This window comes from Ostrea edulis, chromosome 6 (assembly GCF_947568905.1).
Source record: "Ostrea edulis chromosome 6, xbOstEdul1.1, whole genome shotgun sequence".
In the NCBI taxonomy this organism is placed as follows: Eukaryota; Metazoa; Mollusca; class Bivalvia; order Ostreida; family Ostreidae; genus Ostrea; species Ostrea edulis.
The window spans coordinates 85,795,448-85,815,446 of record NC_079169.1 but is presented as its reverse complement, the minus strand read 5'-3'; the positions used below and the strand labels follow the sequence as shown (position 1 = coordinate 85,815,446).

Below are 19,999 nucleotides of genomic sequence, written 5' to 3'. Positions count from 1 at the left end.
ACGACGTTTGTCTATTACCAATGATAACTTTCATTCATATGTCGAATCGATATATCCCTGTGAGCTCGAAATAAAAGATACCACAGAATCGTCCACTTCTGCTTCATACTTAGATATTTTATTGCCACCATTTACAACCACGTGGGTGATTACGAAAAACTAGTGGATGTTCTGCGTCAGCTGACCAGGAATTGTTAAAGATTTTCTTATTAAATTCATCGGTGTGGAGTAATTTGTTTAGTCATTGAGAAACAGTGATAGTATTTACATCATTTCTATTCAGGAATTAAAATCTTTCTCGTAATTTCTTAAAATAAAACTTGAATACTTTTTTCGAATGGAAATATGATTTCAGAAATAGACCGAAAAATCTCGTCATTATCGGAATTAATTTATATTTCTAATATTTAACGTTACCGAACTTCATCTTATGAGGGTTGTTATGAATTTATTGAGACATTTCTTTAACTCCTTAAAAGAAAGATCCATTCATGAAAATAAAAACAAAAATCAGTTTTGAGCACAACTGCGCAAGATGCTACAACTAATTGTTTTCTGGTTCAATACTGATCCCATTAGTGTTAACATATTACACATCTACTACTGAACCCTATCCAGTTGAAATTGTTTTTTGTCAATTCACATTTTGATGGGGTTTGATAGGGACTATATTTTGTGGAAGAAGGATTGATTAATCAAAAAGTTCTAAATCTGCATGCTATTTCAGTGTCTGTTTCATCCAATATAGCTTCTATTTTTATACTCCTATACATGTACGTGTATTTCAGTTTTATTATTCATGAGTAGTTGAGACTTGGAACTAGTTCAAATGTTGTAATTTATTAATTTGGTTGATATATTTTTTTCGAAACGGAACACCGATTCTTAAAAAAACTTTAAATTAATTTACTCGGAATTTTGTATAAAATTTAAATATTTTCGCCAATAAATAAAAAATTTGATCTCCAGCCCGCACTTTTAAAGTTTCATTTTAAATTTTAAGACAAGACCTTGAAAATTATGTGAAATTTTGGAAATTGACATTACTCCTTATATATCCTTTTAAGGTAGCGACGGATAGCAACCACGTGATCAGTAAAAATTGTGTATTTTCACGTGAATTCATTTTCCGGAATTCCTTACTCCGTCATAGAATAGTCGAAAAACAAAAAGGGGTTCCGAAAGTGTTTTGTTGCTGTGACTGACTCGCCTACAGAAAATATGCACATACCACATAAGTATACGTCAATGTCTGTAGTAATGGTAGATCAAATGTTTCATCTGTGTGAAACTTTTTGCTAATTGAAATGTTAAACCAACCACCAATCCATGTACATAGATGCGCTACGTAAACAAAGTTGTTGATTGATGCATCGTAATGTCCGAGTGCTGCATGCTGAGAGATTAAATACTGTTTATACAGTCATTGAGAGGCCAAACAAAGTTTCTTGCAAGAAGAGGAAGTTGGTGGATGTATTCAAGTTGGACAACGAAATCATAGTTTCGTTTGGTGAGTGAAAAAAATGCCATAAATTTGTATTCAAAAGTTCAACTCACATTTCCTCTGCTATTTCACAACGCGATTTATAATAACATCTGTAAGTTTAAACACACGACATACAGTAGATGTATTATTTTGTATGTATATATGTATTCCATATGTGCATAAAATATAACTCCCACCTGTGCCAGTGATTGTAAACGAACGGATGTCATGTAAATGTATACCACATTTGTAAACATGGGCTCTCACAACTCTTTTATTAAGAAAATAATAATATCGTTATGAAAATAACTGTTACGAAAATAACATACCTTGAACTACATGTATAAAAGTAATGAAAAACAAATATCTGTATAGACCTACTATCTAGGGGTATGAGGGAACCGGATAAAAAGTGGAAAGGGGGGGGGGGGGCATGTGTTGAATTATAATTCCCTAGACTATAGTATACATATACTATTACTTTGAAATTTCAGTGACCTAAGAAATATATCAAACCTGAAGTTTTGTGTTTCACACAAACATGTAGGTTGGCAAAACCTTTTTAAATAATGTAAATTAATCACAAGTCTGCATATGCCCTCTCATAGGCAAATGTATGCACTGTATGTATAAGTAAGATATGTATACTACACGTATGCCCTTCTCTTGACCCACATTTTGTAAATAAAACAGATATGATAAGTCTATGGCAGTTTATGAAAACATATATACATGGCATCTCATTGCAATTTATAATTTTGAAACATCAGTATTTAAATTTTAACTGAATATGTGTTGATACACAGTTTTAAAATTCACATTGTATGACGCAATCTAATTACTCAATGGTATAATATAGACCTAACTGTGCAAATATCAATTATGATGATCTTTTTTCTAGGCATCAGCCTGAAGACCGAGGGAGGTTAGATAGGACCAGTGCAGGTTGAAGTGGATTTCGAGTCAACAAGTATAACAGCAAGAGAGGTACTATATTTTTTTTTTTTTATAAACATTTGTAAAGACAATTCTGAGTATATCAGATATTCATCTTTTTTGCTATATTTAAATATATTTATTTATATTTTGAACAGGTACTCCATTTACAGTGATGATGACATATCCCCTGGACCCCACAAATCCACAAATTTAAAAATGTTTGATCAAGTTCCGAAGATTAAAGAACTACTGCAAAATTTGGGACTGGATGAAAAACATTAATTCACTTATATGAGCTCAGAGCAGTGGATGTTATACAACATACTTTAAACTAAATTGTGAATTTAAGGGAAAACAAGTACATGTCATGTACTCGTATATTACAAGTACATGCCTTTTGAAAGACAATAATATTGCATAGATGTAAAGGAAATTTCAATGTTGATTATTTTTTCTTAGATATATTAGTAAAAAATGTGCACATGATAGAATATCAATTTTATTACTTCAATCAATGTGTTTGAATTTTCCTTGTAATTCAAAATTTAGTTGAAACATACATCGTAGATACATTAATGTATATAAAATTTTTAGAAAAGTTTCATAATGGAACTAATTCACACCCCCCCCCCCCCCCCCCCCCCCCCCCCCTTATACATACAGTGAACATAGACCTTCACCTGGGGAAAACTTCTGTTAGTTAATGCAATATACATGTACATGCATTCTCAGTTATCCAATAGTTCCATGTGAAACTACAATTAGAAATCTTAAACTTATGAAAGACACACCTATCTGTGAGGGTAAGATGACTCAGATGGACTTAAATGTAGTGATCCATGGGCAGTCCATGGGTCTCTTTCCATTGATATTAATTATTTATTGAAATATGAAATGGTTATTTAAACATATTTGGTGTATTATACTGTATAGTGATATAAACTTCTATCAAAAAATATGTATAGGTAATAGATTTGGTCTAGTTATTACAAGAAATTGTATGAAAAATAACTAAATATTTAGGCAATCATTGTGAGTGCAAAAAGGTCAACTGCAATAGCACACACTATATATCATTCTTAAATGGCTCATAGAAACTTCTAGTATTGTGAGTTTGAATGCTCAATATGGTAATTTGGGAATGCTTAATCATTTAAGGTCAATAGTTTATCTCTGCTGACTGTATCTCTTAAAATTCATTTCTAGAAGGGAGGGGGTAGGGTTACAAAATCTGACATAGTTTCAGATTAAACCTCATTTGGTATATTTTTTTCTATTCAATATTTTAGATACTACTTGACTTATTGTAAAAATGAAATAAAATCAGAAATTTTATGAGCAGAATTTTGTTGTTGTCAAAAAATGTATGCGTGATAGTATTTGAGAAACGCCATATTTAGGGTAAATTTGGCCAATTGCCAAGTCGAATCATGCCAATGTTTTCCTTAGATGCATTTTGAAAATCTAATCCATGTTGATTTTCTATCTGTTTGTGTTTAATTTACATTACTATATATGACAAACATTATTTCTGGTGTCAATAAAATTTTTATTGGCTTTTGTGTTAATTTGCTCAATTTTAGTATTTTTTGCCTTTTGGGGCTGCAAAAGAGGGGATTTCAATCTCGCTTTCCTCGAAAATTAACCTGATTACTTTTGTTGATTTTTTGATATGTTTTAGGATAAAGTCAAAATGTTAAAATAAATAAAATTGAAAAAAATTAAATGAGCGGTTTTTTTGGGGCTAGCTATCAATAGCTACCTTAAACTCTCAAATTTGATGTCATGAATTTTATGTAAATCAGAATGTATCTCAAGTGCAAAAAGGTCATTATTTATTTCCATCACTTGTATTAAACTTTTAGATCTATATTGTTAGAAGACATGCTAATGTATCTATTTTATGTAATGATTGATATGTGTTGCTTATGTTGTGTTGACACCAACAGACAACTCAAGTTTAATTGAATAATTCTCGAGTCAATTTTAAGTGCAATAAGGTCATGTTTAGAACACTGTAGCACTGCGACTCCAGGGTTTCTTTTTAATTTCCTAATTTTTCTTCAATGTAGAAATAAAAAATACACTTCCCAAAAATTTACGTTACTCCAAATCTCAGGTGCGAACCTCTTTATATAGGTAATTAAGATATTACTACAATTATCATACGAACAATACATTTTTGAGGACAGCTCCCCTCTTTTAATTAAAATTATAAAGATAAACACGTTAATTTATTGATTTCAAGTTCAGTGTCACGAAAGTTCGATATTATGAATTCTGTCATTGATGGTAATCCTCCAGTTCTTCTAGAGACTGCTGTCAGTAGTAAGTTCAACGAGTTCTTGGTTACCATCTCCAACAGGTCCTTGTGGTCTGTTGTAGCGATTCAAAAGTAGGATGCAAGCAGGAAAAAGAACAAGGAATCCTAATAGGCCAATAATGATGAAGTAGGGAACAAGCAAATCCCTGCCATCCAAGTTCACAGCAATCCATCGAATGATGATGATAAACTCGATGGTAGCTGTGATTTACAAAGTGAGTACTTTAGCTGTGATTTTTGTATTCATAATTTCATACATGTATGATCATCTGTTAGAATATTATCATACTAGTACCTCTGATAAAATCGGTTAGAATAATGCATATCTCAGGACACAGAATCATCATGGTGTAAGTGGTATAGGTAAACTGCAGACAATTTCAATGGGTTCGTATTTTATCTTACCTGCCAAACATAAGGGAATCCCACCAGTGACTGCTTTTGAGGGGGTTATGGCATTAACATTTACCAACAGTATTAGGCAGCCAGCTGCACAACAAACCACTGCCAAAACGCTCTCCATCTGTATCGCCAACACAACTACAAGATAGTCATGAATACAAAATTAAATTCTTGGCACACTGATTATGACTACGGATAACTCCGTTTACCTGATCAAGATATAGGGTTCACGGCGGGTGTGACCGGTCGACAGGGGATGCTTACTCCAACTAGACACCTCATCCCACTTCTGGTATATCGAGGGGTCCGTGTTTACCCAGCTCTCTATTTTGTATTGCTTATAGGAGTTATGAGATTGATCACTGTTCGTTATCTTCACCTCTCATGTCAGAATGGCCATGCAACTTTAGTAGTTCTTCAATTTGTATCATTTCCGTCAAAGAAATGGGGTGCTCAAGTTTAAATCCCTCGTGTTATCCATATGAGAAACACTCACTGAAAGTTGTGATGTAACTAATTGCCATAATTTATAACTATAATCGATCTTATATTTAAATTTCCAATGATTCGTCTTTGAAATATTTACAAATTGTAATGATAGCCATTTCCTCATGAATGCGATGCAGTTGCTGACAATGCACGTATGAAAATTGATAATTATAGTACGTCTATTTTTAACAGCTGGGAATTCCGACAGAAATGAAAGTAAAATGTTAATTTTGTTTTTGAAAGTACCCGAGGGTATGAATTACAACGCTTCATGAAGTATCCTGGCGTGAAGCGGTGCAGTTCATACCTTTGAGTATTACTTTAATTTGATTTGTTTCTTAAGTGGTTGACAGAAAAGTACCTCGTGGTGTGGGATAAGGAAACTTTGTCATATTGAATTTATCATAGAGTTAAACATTCTTTTAGAAAAAATTATCGATGTGTAAACTTTGGACACTAAATGATAGTGCAAAGCACTTTTATATTAAGTTTCTGAGTAAAATGTATGGAGTTTACAAATCGATACATTTTTCAAACAGGATGCTTAAAAGTATATCTAATGGTTGTATGAGAGAGACTGTGTGTCGCCAAACAGAGTGAGAGAAAGAGTGTCTTAACATAACATTACTGAAAAACACTTCACCATAAGTTTTCACAGAACCATAGTAATGGGTCGTCTCGCAGGAAGACTGTGAACAGCTCCTCGTATAAAAAATGCCAACCGACACTGTTTCCTCCTGAAATCAAATTATAGTGAAATTTGAGTATGCACACCTATCCAGCATATTGGTAGAGGTCTATTGTTCTCATTGATCTGTACACTACATTTCAGTGTGCTGTAAGCTCTTAAAGACGTATTTACCTCTGAATTTTTCATTACAATCCAACCAGGCGCCAATATAGCTGCAATCCACGCACATAAATTCCACAGAGAGAGTACCAAAGCAAGACGGACTGGCGTAGTCATTTGAGCCATCTTGACCTGTTGTAAAGACATTGGAAGGGTCAAATTATTGCAGTTTAACATTCTCTCATCCCTTGTCTTCACTTTCTGTCTCTCATTCCTTGTCTTCTCTTTCTATCTCTCATTCCTTGTCTTCATTTTCTATCTCTCATTCCTTGTCTTCTCTTTCTATCTCTCATTCCTTGTCTTCACTTTCTATCTCTCATCCCGTGTCTTCACTTTCTTTCTCTCATTCCTTGTCTTCTCTTTCTATCTCTCATTCCTTGTCTTCACTATCTCTCATTCCTTGTCTTCACTTTCTATCTCATTCCTTGTTTTCACTTTCTTTCTCTCATTCCTTATCTTCACTTTCTATCTCTCATTCCTTATCTTCACTTTCTGTCTCTTATTCCTTGTCAACACTTTCTTTCTCTCATTCCTTGTCTTCTTTCATTCCTTGTCTTCACTTTCGATCTCTCACTCCTTGCCTCCTTTTTTATCTCCCATGCCCTATCTTCAGTTTTTATCTCTCATTCCTTGTATTATCTTTCTATCTTTTATTCCTTGTCTTCTATTTCTATCGCTCATTCCTTATCTTCTCTCATTCCTTGTCTTCACTTTCTTTTTCTCATTCATTGTCTTCTCTCATTTCATATATTCTCTTTCTATCTCTCATTCCTTGTCTTCACTTTCTGTCTCTCATTCCTTGTCTTCACTTTCTATCTCTCATTCCTTGTCTTCACTTTCTCTCTTTCATTCCTTATCTTCACTTTCTGTCTCTCATTCCTTGTCTTCTCTTTCTATCTCTCATTCCTTGTCTTCACTTTCTCTCTCTCATTCCTTATCTTCACTTTCTGTCTCTCATTCCTTGTCTACACTTTCTTTCTCTCATTCCTTGTCTTCTTTCATTCCTTGTCTTAACTTTCTATCTTTCATTCCTTGTCTTCATTTTTTATCTCCCATGCCCTAACTTTAGTTTTTATCTCTCATTCCTTGTATTATCTTTCTATCTCTCATTCCTTGTCTTCTCTTTCTATCTCTCATTCCTTATCTTCTCTCATTCCTTGTCTTCACTTTCTTTTTCTCATTCCTTGTCTTCTCTCATTTCATATATTCTTTCTTTCTCTCATTCCTTGTCTTCACTTTCTTTCTATCATTCCTTGTCTTCACTTTCAAATCTCTCATTCCTTTTCTTCTTTCTATCCCTCATTCCTTGTCTTCTCTTTCTATCTCTCATTCCATGTCTTCACTTTCTTTCTCTCATTCCTTGTCTTCATTTTTTATCTCTCATTCCTTGTTTTTAGTTTTCTATCTCTCATTCCTTGTCTTCTCTTTCTATCTCTCATTCCTTGTTTTCACTTTCTATCTCTCATTCCTTGTCTTCTCTTATTCCTTGTCTTCTTTCACTCCTTTTCTTCACTTTCAATCTCTCATTCCTAGGGTTCTCTTTCTATCTCTCATTCCTTGTCTTCTCTTTCTATCTCTCATTCCTTGTCTTCTCTTTCTATCTCTCATTCCTTGTCTTCTCTTTCTATCTCTCATTCCTTGTCTTCTCTTTCTATCTCATTCCTTGTTTTCAACTTTCTATCTCTCATTCCTTGTCTTTTATGAGATACGTGCGACTTGTTATGAATTAAAATTTTGGCATGGGGGCGTTGTTTAGGAAGGGGTTGTTACGAAAGCCTATCAGTATCATGTAAAAAAAATAAATTCACATTCCATGATCTCCGTAATAACGAGAAAAGATTTCGTAATTACGAGATAATTATCTTGAAATTACGAGAAAAGATCTCGTAATGACGAGAAACTATTGATATAAAGCCGAGTTGCACAACTTATGGATAATCTTGGAAACTTTTGATACTATTTCCCTCTTTGTGACTGGTCAGTAAATCGAAATGATCTTATCCAAAGTGTGTATGACGGTACATATTGTCGTCCGGTGTTGCATGATTTAGGAATGCTAAATACCTATAATTGTCGTTCCACGTTATAACTTACGTTCCGGTCCGCGTAAGTTTAGTTCCGGTCATAATGACACTTATAGAAGTATGAAAAGCATATGCTTACGCACATTTCTTGTGGGTTTTATTTCTTTCATCGGATTATACAATAATCAAAGACTAATATCAATAGATCCGGAATATTTATACGTCTATTTTTGTGTTTTCAAAATTTGTCAGATCAACAGGTGTTTAATTTTGTTTTATTACGGAGGTTTGATCTCCAGTTCAAAGGATTGTAAACTGGAGGTGTGAAACCTGTATATATGTAGAGAGAGTTGTTACATGACTCCTACGATATGTACCGACACAAACCCTCACCATTATTAGATGTACATGTAGTCTTCTTGAACTATGGATTTTTATTGATCTATTTATTCACACAAAGAATAATTGTAAAACTGTAGAATCGTCTAAAAGCTCACCTTTCTGTGAGCACCCCAGGTAAACCAGCAATAAGGAACTACAGTGCCATTGATTCACGTGGATGGCCCTAAGCAAAGCATGATCAGTGAACACCAAAACAACAGCAATTTTGAGCTGATTACATGCACCGTGCAAATATAAGGAGCCAGCAACGATTTGTTTAAATGGGTATCCCTAATCAAAGTGATCACGTCATCATTCAGTGAACACTACAAATAAGGATTTAATGCGCAATATGCTGCAAAGGGAGCCAGCGACAAATTTGCTTAAATGGGCATCCAGAAACAAAATATGATCACATTGTAATCAGTTAACACTGAAAAAAACAAAACAATTTAATATGCAATATATATATACAACAAGATGTGTTTGTGAAACACAAACGCCCCCGACAACGGCCAACCCCAAAGACGGTGAAGGCCACAAGGACAAACCTCCCGGCACCAGCAGAAAGACCCTGCCACAAGAAACGCTCATGTGCAATATGAAAGCTCCAACATTTACCATCAAGGAATACCCATGTGAAATATCAAAGCTCTATCTCTTACTGTTCAAAAGTTATTGGCAAGGTTAAAGTTTTTTAAAAAGTAGGTCAAACTCCAAGGTCGAGGTCACAGGGTCAAACATGTTGGTACCCACGGAAAGGTCGTGTTACAAGGGATACTCATGTGAAATATCAAATCTCTAGCGTTTATTGTTAAAAAGTTATTAGCAAGGTAAAAGTTTTTAAAAATGTTAGTACTCACGGAAAGGTCTTGTCATAAGGAATACTCAAGTGAAATATCAAAGCTCTATCACCCACCGTCCAAAAGCTACCAGCAAGGTTAAAGTTTTTCAAAAAGTATGTCAAACTCCAAGGGCAAGGTCACAGGGTCATAAACGCCGGTACTCACGGAAAGGTCTTGTCATAAGGAATACCCATGTGAAACACCAAAGCTCCAGCACTCACCGCTCAAAAGCCATTAGCAAGGTTAAAGTTTCAGACAGTATAACAGACAGGACAAAAACAATACCCCCCCCCCCCCCCCCCCGATCTTCGATCTCAGAGGCATAAAAAAGGGAGCCAACAACAATTTTGCTTAAATGGGCATCCCTAACAAAATGTGATCACGTCATCAATCAGTGAACACTAAAATAACAATTGAATATGCAATATATACATGTATATACAATGTATATACAAAAAGGGAACCAGCAACAATTTTGCTTAAATGGGCATCCCTAACAAAATGTGATCACGTCGTCAATCAGTGAACACTAAAATAACAATTGAATATGCAATATATACATGTATATACAAAAAAGGAACCAGCAACAATTTTGCTTAAATGGGCATCCCTAACAAAATGTGACCACGTCGTCAATCAGTGAACACTAAAATAACAATTTAATATGCAATATATACATGTATATACAATATATATACAAAAAGAGGGCCCCGAAATGGGCATCCCTTAACAAAATGTGATCACGTCGTCAATCAGTGAACACTGAATTTACAATTTAATGTCATATCTATATAATTTAATTCTTATTGTATTCTTGTCTCTGATTGGTCAAATTCCAATTGAGGAACGCAGGTTATTTTTGTATAACCTGATTTGGTCAATCGGATCACGCGCTCGTCTTTTTCCGTAACCTGTAAGAAGACTCGGACGTGGATCGGCGCAAGAATTGCATCAAATCGATGCATTTCTTCGCCGGAAGCGCGCCCGTGGATGAGAGTTAAAAGGCCAGAACCGAATCCCTGAATAATATGTTATTTATATTTTCACCACAGATTCAGTTTTTGTATCATTAACGTCTTATTCACCCTAATACATAACATGTAAGTGGAAATTGATAGTGGTACAATACCTTAGATGTGTATAATATCTTAGATGCATTTGAAAGTTCACGTTTCATAGAGTAACGTACGACTGTGACGTCAAAGTTACGTTTATGTATACGTATCAACCAACTCTGATGGCGTCGATCCACATACGAGGTTCATTTGCGGTTACGGAAATAGCCGAGTAGTTACGATTGCTGATTTGGTATGGGGACACACCCCCTTGACAACCAGAAGCCGGAACTATTTTCTCTCTCTCTCTCTAAATTTACATCGCAGCAGTTTTCAGCCTTCTATGGAATAGAAAGTCAACGTGTACAATAAGATACTTCGGTTTGATACACATACTGTTTTCTCGTTGTCATTTAGCATCTACTTGTACGGTAATCACTTGTAAATCATCTTTCTCTGTATGATGATCGAATAATTTTAAAATAGATTAAAACAAAGATATTATATTCGAATTAATAATTTACCACGTAAGAATTGTCCTGTTCATTTTCAAATACATTTCTCACCGAGGAAAGGGGGGGGGGTGTTTTATTGCTTTCAACAAAGCAAACAAAAAAATTCATACGTCACATTTTACCACATGACGTCAGTCACATTGACATGTGGATCGCGATTTGTCACTTGCTTACATATTTTCTTGTGTTGGATTTACTATTAGTGACAGCTTTGCATGCAAGGGTAAGTTTTCATGTAGTATAAATTTTCACAGAGTTAAAAGCCACAAATTATTGCATTTTCTGATATTTGAAGACTTACTTTGGGTAGATCTAGGCCTAAACAATGCAATTTCCCGTATTTTCTCAATCTGTCGGAGATGAGCGACTTCAAAGTTGATCTCTAAAGGGCAGCGAAATACGCATTGCATGCATCGTCTACACATATTTTCTGTCATGACAAACTTCACCTTCGATATAATAATTTAATAAATAGGCTAGGCTCTTTTGAACTAAGACAAATTGACAACGAGTTAAGATGGCGACCTTCTATAGCTACATGTAGACTGTAGTGTTACACAATTCCGGATTTTTATGTTTGACCATTTTGGTTTTGTACTTTAGAAATATACTCACCCGGATGTACGCCAAAAAAAGCACATGGGACAAATTTGTTTTTATTTAGAAATAGGTGTTTGGCTCTGCACGGAGTAAGTATTTTGATGCATCCCTGATTTTATAACCTTAAATAATGTTCATTTAGTAAGCATATTATCTGTCAGGTGTATTTTAGGTGATTTTTATGTAAAATTTCATGATTCTTACTTTGGTTATCAAGGACGCTGTGTATAACATGTTTCAAAATGGCGTTTAATGTAATTTCATACCCTTTGCTGTTATTTTGGGGCAATTTGTCTTATTATTGAGACTGCTTTAGGAAACACATTTATACGATATAACTGTATTGTTGTATTTTAAATGTACAATTTATTATTGTATTATTTGTTACAGTCTTGTACCCTCTCCGGGGGTTTTTGGATCGCAATAAATAATTGCACAGTACAAGATCCTAATAGAACCAACTTCACGGATTCCCTGGAATTCTCAAGATGGCATCCGGCAGTGTTTCTGAGAAAACGGAGCTGCGACAACAACGCTTGCTCACAGACTTGAGATTTATGAAGGTCATGTTAAGAAATATAAACTTTCATTACATGAAATACAACAAACATTGAACTCTATCATTGCCTCGGCAGTATCTTATCCCCCTGTTGCAGTGATAAATGAACTTAAGCAACAATCTGAACATTATTTAAATGTTTACACTGAATTTTGTGACTATCTTGTCAGTGTACGATCAGAGCAAAGTGACACTGAGAAAAATAATGCACATTTCATGAAAGAAGTTTTGATGTCTTTTATTCATGACAAGATAAAAGAACTGGAGTGGAACTCAATACATGATCCACTTAAAACAGAGCACATGAAGAGTGAAAGTCTGGATAAAATAGCTCCTGTTTTTACTGAACCCAACATGAACAAACAGTCATCCCCCATTAGGAAGGAAAATTCTCATTCAAAGGCACAATCTATTAAGTCACACTTAAGTGCCAAATCGAAACATTTTTCATTAACACACTCACATGTCAGCTCCCTGTATGTGAAACAAAAGGCCAAATTAGAGGAAGCTCGTGTTCGATTAAAATTTGTTGAAAAGGAAGCTGATATTCTTAGAGAATAAGCAAATCTGAATGCCAAACTAAAGAGTCTTGAAAGTGGAAGGCAGTTAGAAGAATGTGCGCAAGGTCTTAGTGCAATGGATGAATTTCTCGATGTGGCAGATTCGAATTCAAGTGTGAGTGACCCCGAATTATCAAATACTGTTAAAACGCGAACTAGACAGTATGTACATGATGTCCAGTTACAGGATCATGGACATTTATCTCAAACAAATATTTCACAAATTCGAGTACCAGTTCTCGCGGATCACCCTGTTAATGAATACAAGACTCGGAATAATTGTGCTCTAGATATGAATGCTAACAGAGTTCTGCCGGAAAATGATACTCCTCTCAACCCTGAAGCTACACCATTTGTGAAGAGGGAGGAAAATATCTGCATCGAGGTTTCGAAATATATTGTGAAAAAAGATATGCTGCTGAAAAGAATCCATGATTTTGATGATAGACCTGAATCATTTGGTTCCTGAAAAAAAAAACCATTCCAAGATGTAGTGAGTGAACTCAAACTTAGTGCAGCAGAGGAAGTAGATCTGCTTATTCGTTACTTAGGACCAGAGTCAAAGAAGTTAGCAATAACTATTTGCTCTGCAAATTACAGCGACCCAAATTGTGCTAAAGACAGAATTTGGCAGAGATTGTCAGATCGTTATGCGCGACCTGAGATGGTTGAATCTTCCGTCGAACAGAAACTGTTATCTTTTTCAAAAATTACAAACAAAGACTTCAAGCGTCTGTATGAACTTGATATTGTGGTAGAGACTGACTCACTGAAGAATGAGGATCAATTCAAAAACTTATTTGCATCATATGACTCATCAGCAGGAGTTAATTTGATCGTAGCTAAGCTTCCATATCAGTTGCAAGAGAGGTGGACTACAGAGGCTAGTAGATACGAGGAGGAATATGATACAGCATACCCGCCATTTCATGTGTTTGTGACTTTTCTGGAAAAGATGGCTAGACGAAAAAATGATCCTTCATTTGCATTTGAGGATTCAGCCTTACATGAGGACAGGGTTTAGTTTGTGGAACAAACGAATAACTGTTTGTCATCACCGGAACATGAAGTGACCACAAGGTATACAACCTTATGAGGATCAAGCAGATCATGTGCAAAAACATTACTTGCTCGAGTTTCCCGAGATGGACAACGAGACCGTGCTCTTGAATTATATGTGATAATCGATGAACAGAGTAATCGTTCATTAGCGAGATCATCACTCTTTGATCATTTTGGAATATCAGGACCTGAATTACCATATTCTCTTTCATCTTGCTCTGGATTGTCAACAGAGTATGGCCGTAGGTGCTCTAACCTATCATTGAGTCATTCGATTCATCATGTAAGATGAAACTACCCACGCTCATTGAGTGTGATCAGATACCGGATCATATAGATGAAATCCCCTCGCCATCAGCAGCAAAAGTACATTCACGTCTAAGTGACTTAGCGGATGCTATACCACCTATAAGAGATGAATCCCAGATACTCTTACTTTTAGGACGAGACCTGCTGCCTGCGCACCACATTCCTGAACAGAGACTAGGGCCTATTCATGCACCATTTGCACAAAGACTTCGACTGGGTTGGGTCAAAATTGGCGATGTGTGTCTAGGTACAATCCACAAACCAGATGAAATATCTGTTATGAAAACTTTCACATTGAAGGATGGACGAAAGACACTGTTTCAACCCTGCATGAGTAACATGCATGTTGCAAATAATCACATCTTTGAGAAAAGAAAGGATGATGATACTCCAGGTCTTTCATATGAAGACAAGCAATTTTTAGAAATTATGGACAAGAAAATGTACAAAGGTCAGGACGGATGTTGGACAGCTCCATTGCCTTTCCGGGAAAACCATCAATATCTTCCTAACAATAAGCCACATGCAATGAAAAGAGCTCGCATATTGGATGCAAATTTGCGTCGAAACCCTGAAAAAATGAAACACGCTGTAGGCTTTATGAAGAAAATTCTTGATTGCAGACATGCTGAAGAAGCACCGGAATTGCATGCCAGTACTGAATATGGTATTTACCACTTTTCGCTGTGTATCATCCCAAAAAACCTGGGAATATTCGCTGCGTATTTGACTCATCTGCAAAATATGGAGGCGTCAGTCTTAATGATGTTCTTTTAACAGGACCAGATTTAGTGAACTCACTCCTAGGAATTCTTCTGCGATTTAGACAAGGCCCTGTGGCGATAACAACCGATATAGAACAAATGTTCTATCCTTCTCTGTTCCCGATGACCATCGTAACTACCTTAGGTTCATGTGGTACAAGGACAATGACCCAAGTCAGGAGATGATAGAGTACCGTATGACAAGACATGTGTTCGGCAACAGTCCTTCGCCGGCAGTGGCAACATTTGGACTCCGCAAATGTGTATCTACAGCAGATGAAGATGTGAAAAGCTTTGTTCTCAATAACTTTTACGTTGACGATGCTTTAATGTCTGTAGACACCTGTGAAGAAGCCATTAGTGTATTCTCTCGTACTCAGACTATCTTGAAGGAGGAAGGAAACATTCGGTTGCACAAAGTATTATCAAATTCTCTTAATGTGATCAAGTCCTTCCCTACGGAAGACCTTGCCAAGGAGGTCATCGACATTAATCTAGACTTAAGTGATGCATCCTTACATCGCAGCTTAGGAGTAAGTTGGGACGTATTCAAAGCCTCTTTCACCTTTCGAGTATATTGCAATGACATACCATTCACAAAAAGGGGTCTATTAGCTACTATCAACAGTTTATACGACCCTATTGGGTTTGTGTCAGCAGTGACTATCGGAGGGAAGTTCATTCTCCAAGATGTTATGTCTACAGTAACCGACTGGGATGAACCACTTTCTCAGGAGTTCTCTACACGCAAGGAATCGCTAGTAAACCTTGAATCAGTCGTCATACCTAGATGTTACGCTAATCTTGCGTCCAATCAGGTCACCCGCAGATAACTACATGTATTCTCCGATGCGTCTTCTAGGGCTATAGGTGCAGTAGCTTACCTCAGGATTTTTTACGTTAATGGAGACCATCACATAAGTTTTGTACATGGCAAATCCAGAGTAGCGCCCACACATGGTCACACCATTCCGCGCTTAGAATTATGTGTGGCAGTACTTGCATGTAATAGCAAGGATACTGTTACTCAGCACTTGTCATTTGATCTTGACTCCACGACTATGTACACGGACAGTAAAATTGTGTTGGGATATATAAATAACAAACGTCGTCTTTTTTATGTCTACGTCAGTAATCGTGTGGATATGATCCGTCAGTCAACATCTCCAAACCAATGGACTTATATATCATCAGAAGAAAATCCAGCCGATATTGCCACACGATCTATTGCCGCAACCGACATTCCCCAATGTGCTTGGATCCAAGGACCTACGTTTTTACTTGACATCAGTTCAGCTGTGACATCTGCCATAGACTATCAGTTGATTGAGCCAAGTTCTGATATCGAAGTCAGACCCTTGATAAATACTTCTAAAACCACTTGCGCTTCACAAAACACTCTAGGTGTTCACCGCTTTGAAAGATTTTCCGATCTCTGTGCACTTCTTCGTGCAATTGCTCATTTGAAACGATTGGCTAAGTATTTCTCAAATTCACTTGAACAATCCAAACCATTTGGATCAACACTTACAAGCCATGAACTGTTAGAAGCAGAGATATTTGTGTTTAAAGAAGTTCAATGGTCATGTTTTTCTAAGGAAATTAGTGCTCTCAAGGAGGGGAGGAATATCCCAAAGTCAAATGTTATTCTTCCGCTTACCCCAATTCTAGATGACAATGGTATATTGCGCGTGGGAGGACGTTTAAAACGTTATAAAGCAGCAGATGCATTAGACTTTCATCCAGTCATAATTCAAAGAAAGCGCCACATTGGAGAGCTTATCATTCGTCATTGTCACGAAGGTGTTCAACACCAAGAACGTCACCTCACAGAAGGTAAAATTCGAACATCGGGATACTGGATCATAGGAATGAAACGACAAGTTACTTCCCATATATATCGATGCATTTTATGCAGAAAACTCAGAGGAAGATTTGGTGAACAAGTTATGGCAGATTTACCAGAGGAGAGAATTACGCCTTCACCACCATTCACTTTCGTGGGTGTGGACACTTTTGGCCCATGGACTGTTGTCGTCAGACGTTCTAGAAGTGGTCAGCTCAATCCGAAGAGATGGGGAATCATATTCACCTGCCTTGTGTGCCGTGCTATACACATTGAAGTGGTAGATGAACTTAGTAGCTCTTCATTTCTAAACGCAGCTAGAAGGTTTATAGCAATAAGAGACCCAGTTCGACAATTTCGATCAGATCGAGGGACCAACTTTGTTGGAACTGCTCAAGAAATGGGGATAGATTCTATTTTTGTAGAGGACCCTTCTGTGAGAACATTCTTAAACCAAAACAATGGGTTTTTAACCCTCCCCATACTTCATATTTTGGAGGAGCATGGGAAAGGATGATCGGGACGACCAGAAGAATTTTGGATACAATGTTATTGCGCACCAACTCCAAAGGAATCACTCATGAGATACTTACTACGTTCATGGCAGAAGTATGTTCCATCATTAATTCAAGGCCCATAATTCCTGTTTCGTCAGATGCTGAGGATTCCGCCGTACTGACACCCAACATTCCGCTCACACAGAAGATAGATGCTCTTCCTAATGACCTACCTGAACTTAATATCAAAGATGCGTATCGCGCCCAATGGAAACATGTTGTTTATCTTGCGCAGGATTTCTGGAAAAAAGTGACGTGAGCAATATCTTTCTGGACTTCAAGTCAAACGCAAATGGACATCTGTTGAAAGCAAGTAGGGGGTAGGGGATGTAGTTCTTATGCGAGATGACCAAGCACACAGAAATAGTTGGCCCATAGCTATCATCGAGCAAATTTACCCCAGTGAGGACAATCGTGTTCGGAAAGTCCAGATTCGTTTTGGAAAGGACAGGAAAACATATATTCGTCCAATTCATCAACTTGTGCTGTTACTCTCCCAGTGACTCAATAAAGTCATTTTGAACAGTTGAGGTTTGTAAAAATTTGCAAGTATTTGAATTGTCAGACTTATATGATAACTTTTTTGTAAATTCATTTTCCTTTTTAAATGTGGGACACAATTTTTGTCATTTTAATTGTTTCTTAATTCTCTGTATGGAATATTCTTTTCTTGGTAAACTTTTAAATAATAGTGATTTTTAGTAAAATCAGGAGGGGAGTGTAGTGTTACACAATTCCGGATTTTTATGTTTGACCATTTTGGTTTTGTACTTTAGAAATTTACTCACCCGGATGTACGCCAAAAAAGCGCATGGGACAAATTTGTTTTTATTTAGAAATAGGTGTTTGGCTCTGTACGGAGTAAGTATTTTGATGCATCTCTGATTTTATAACCTTAAATAATGTTCATTTAGTAAGCATATTATCTTCCAGGTGTATTTTAGGTGATTTTTATGTAAAATTTCATGATTCTTACTTTGGTTATCAAGGACGCTGTGTATAACATGTTTCAAAATGGCGTTTAATGTAATTTCATGCCCTTTGCTGTTATTTTGGGGCAATTTGTCTTATTATTGAGACTGCTTTAGGAAACACATTTATATGATACAACTGTATTGTTGTATTTTAAATGTACAATTTATTATTGTATTATTTGTTACAGTCTTGTACCCTCTCCGGGGGTTTTGGATCGCAATAAATAATTGCACATAGACGCTTCGTCGTTGTTGCTAAGTGAATCATTGCGCGGCTCAGTTGACTTGTATTTTTCCGAGTTTATGTACATTTTGATAAACGAAGGTTAGTATCTTTGTCTCCTGCATTAAATTATAAGGAATGCCTTTAATTCTGGGGCAAGTTCTACGAGTATAACCTGGTTTGGGTCAGGTTACTCTTTTTTATAATCCGCTTCGCGGATTAAATATATCATATGCATGGTGAAGATAACGAAGAGTGATCAATCTCATAACTCCTACAAGCAATACAAAATAGATAGTTGGGCAAACACGGACCCCTGGACACACCAGAGGTGGGGTTAGGTACCTAGGAGGAGTAAGCATCCCCTGTTGACCGGTCACACCCGCCGTGAGCCCCATATCCTGATCAGGTAAACGGAGTTGTCCGCAGTCAAAATCAGTGTGCCAAGAACGGCTTAACAATCGGTATGAAACACGTCGGACAGCATTTGACCCAATGCGAGGTTGTATTGACGAACTAGATCGTTATAACGACCATAGAATTTGCGAAATGCTGACTTCAATCGAGACTGTTGAAATCCCTGTACCATCAACTTGTTTTTCAGTAGCTTACCTCGATTCAAAAACTGACTATACCCAGAACAAGCTCTTGCATATCTAATCAGTTGAGATATATAAACACCATATGCAGGTGATAATGGAATATTGCTACATAAATGTGGGAAGTTGACGATGGAGAAACTGAAATCATCCCGTTTGTCATACAGTTGAGTTGTTAGTTTGCCGTTAAAGTAATTCCACCCTCTTGTGATGTCATCAGATTTTGCAAAATCAATGATTTATTTACATTTATGCGTGATAGGAACATAAATTTTGTTGGAGTCTTTTCCGATAGTTATTGTAAAAAATCTTGTTAAAAATAAATTATTTTAAAAGTCTTAGTTATAAATGAATAATCAATGATACGTTTTAAATTATTGAATCCAAGGGCAATAACTCTGTTTCTATTGATTTCTTTTTCAAGTCTATTATGCGATAGATTTCCTTTATTTTTACAGACATTTCGTATATTTTTGTGAAGATACAGTTTCATGAAATTGTTATGAATGCTACCATATCGTCATAACCAGTTTGTATGAAATTTTGATAACGCTGTTTAAGGAAAATTGCAATTTTCTGACGGTGATATATGATTCTGTTTATGTACGTCTCGTATCTTAAAAAGTGTGATGACATA

At 36.2% G+C, this 19,999-nt stretch overlaps 1 protein-coding gene and 1 long non-coding RNA gene across 3 annotated transcripts in view; one reads left to right on the top strand and one right to left on the bottom strand.

The window, feature by feature from the left end:
- The first annotated feature begins 1,069 nt into the window (after positions 1–1,069).
- Positions 1,070–2,909, top strand: LOC125647588 (uncharacterized). The gene is made up of 3 exons (XR_007360004.2): positions 1,070–1,510; positions 2,388–2,473; positions 2,581–2,909. It is a non-coding gene; the product is annotated as an uncharacterized LOC125647588 (long non-coding RNA).
- Positions 2,910–4,600: 1,691 nt separating this feature from the next.
- LOC125647587 (uncharacterized) overlaps positions 4,601–19,999 on the bottom strand; it is a 37,458-nt gene continuing 22,059 nt past the window's right edge. Inside the window, exons 2-6 of one of the 2 annotated variants that reach the window (XM_056142468.1) lie at positions 17,603–17,806; positions 6,502–6,621; positions 6,283–6,376; positions 5,154–5,288; positions 4,601–4,949 (exon numbers count right to left, since the gene is read on the bottom strand). In XM_056142468.1, coding sequence (XP_055998443.1) covers positions 4,735–4,949; positions 5,154–5,288; positions 6,283–6,376; positions 6,502–6,621; positions 17,603–17,698 — 660 coding nt within the window. In that variant the 5' untranslated portion in view covers positions 17,699–17,806 and the 3' untranslated portion in view covers positions 4,601–4,734. The remainder of the gene's footprint in view (positions 4,950–5,153; positions 5,289–6,282; positions 6,377–6,501; positions 6,622–17,602; positions 17,807–19,999) is intronic. The other variant, XM_048874320.2, reaches the window with a different exon arrangement.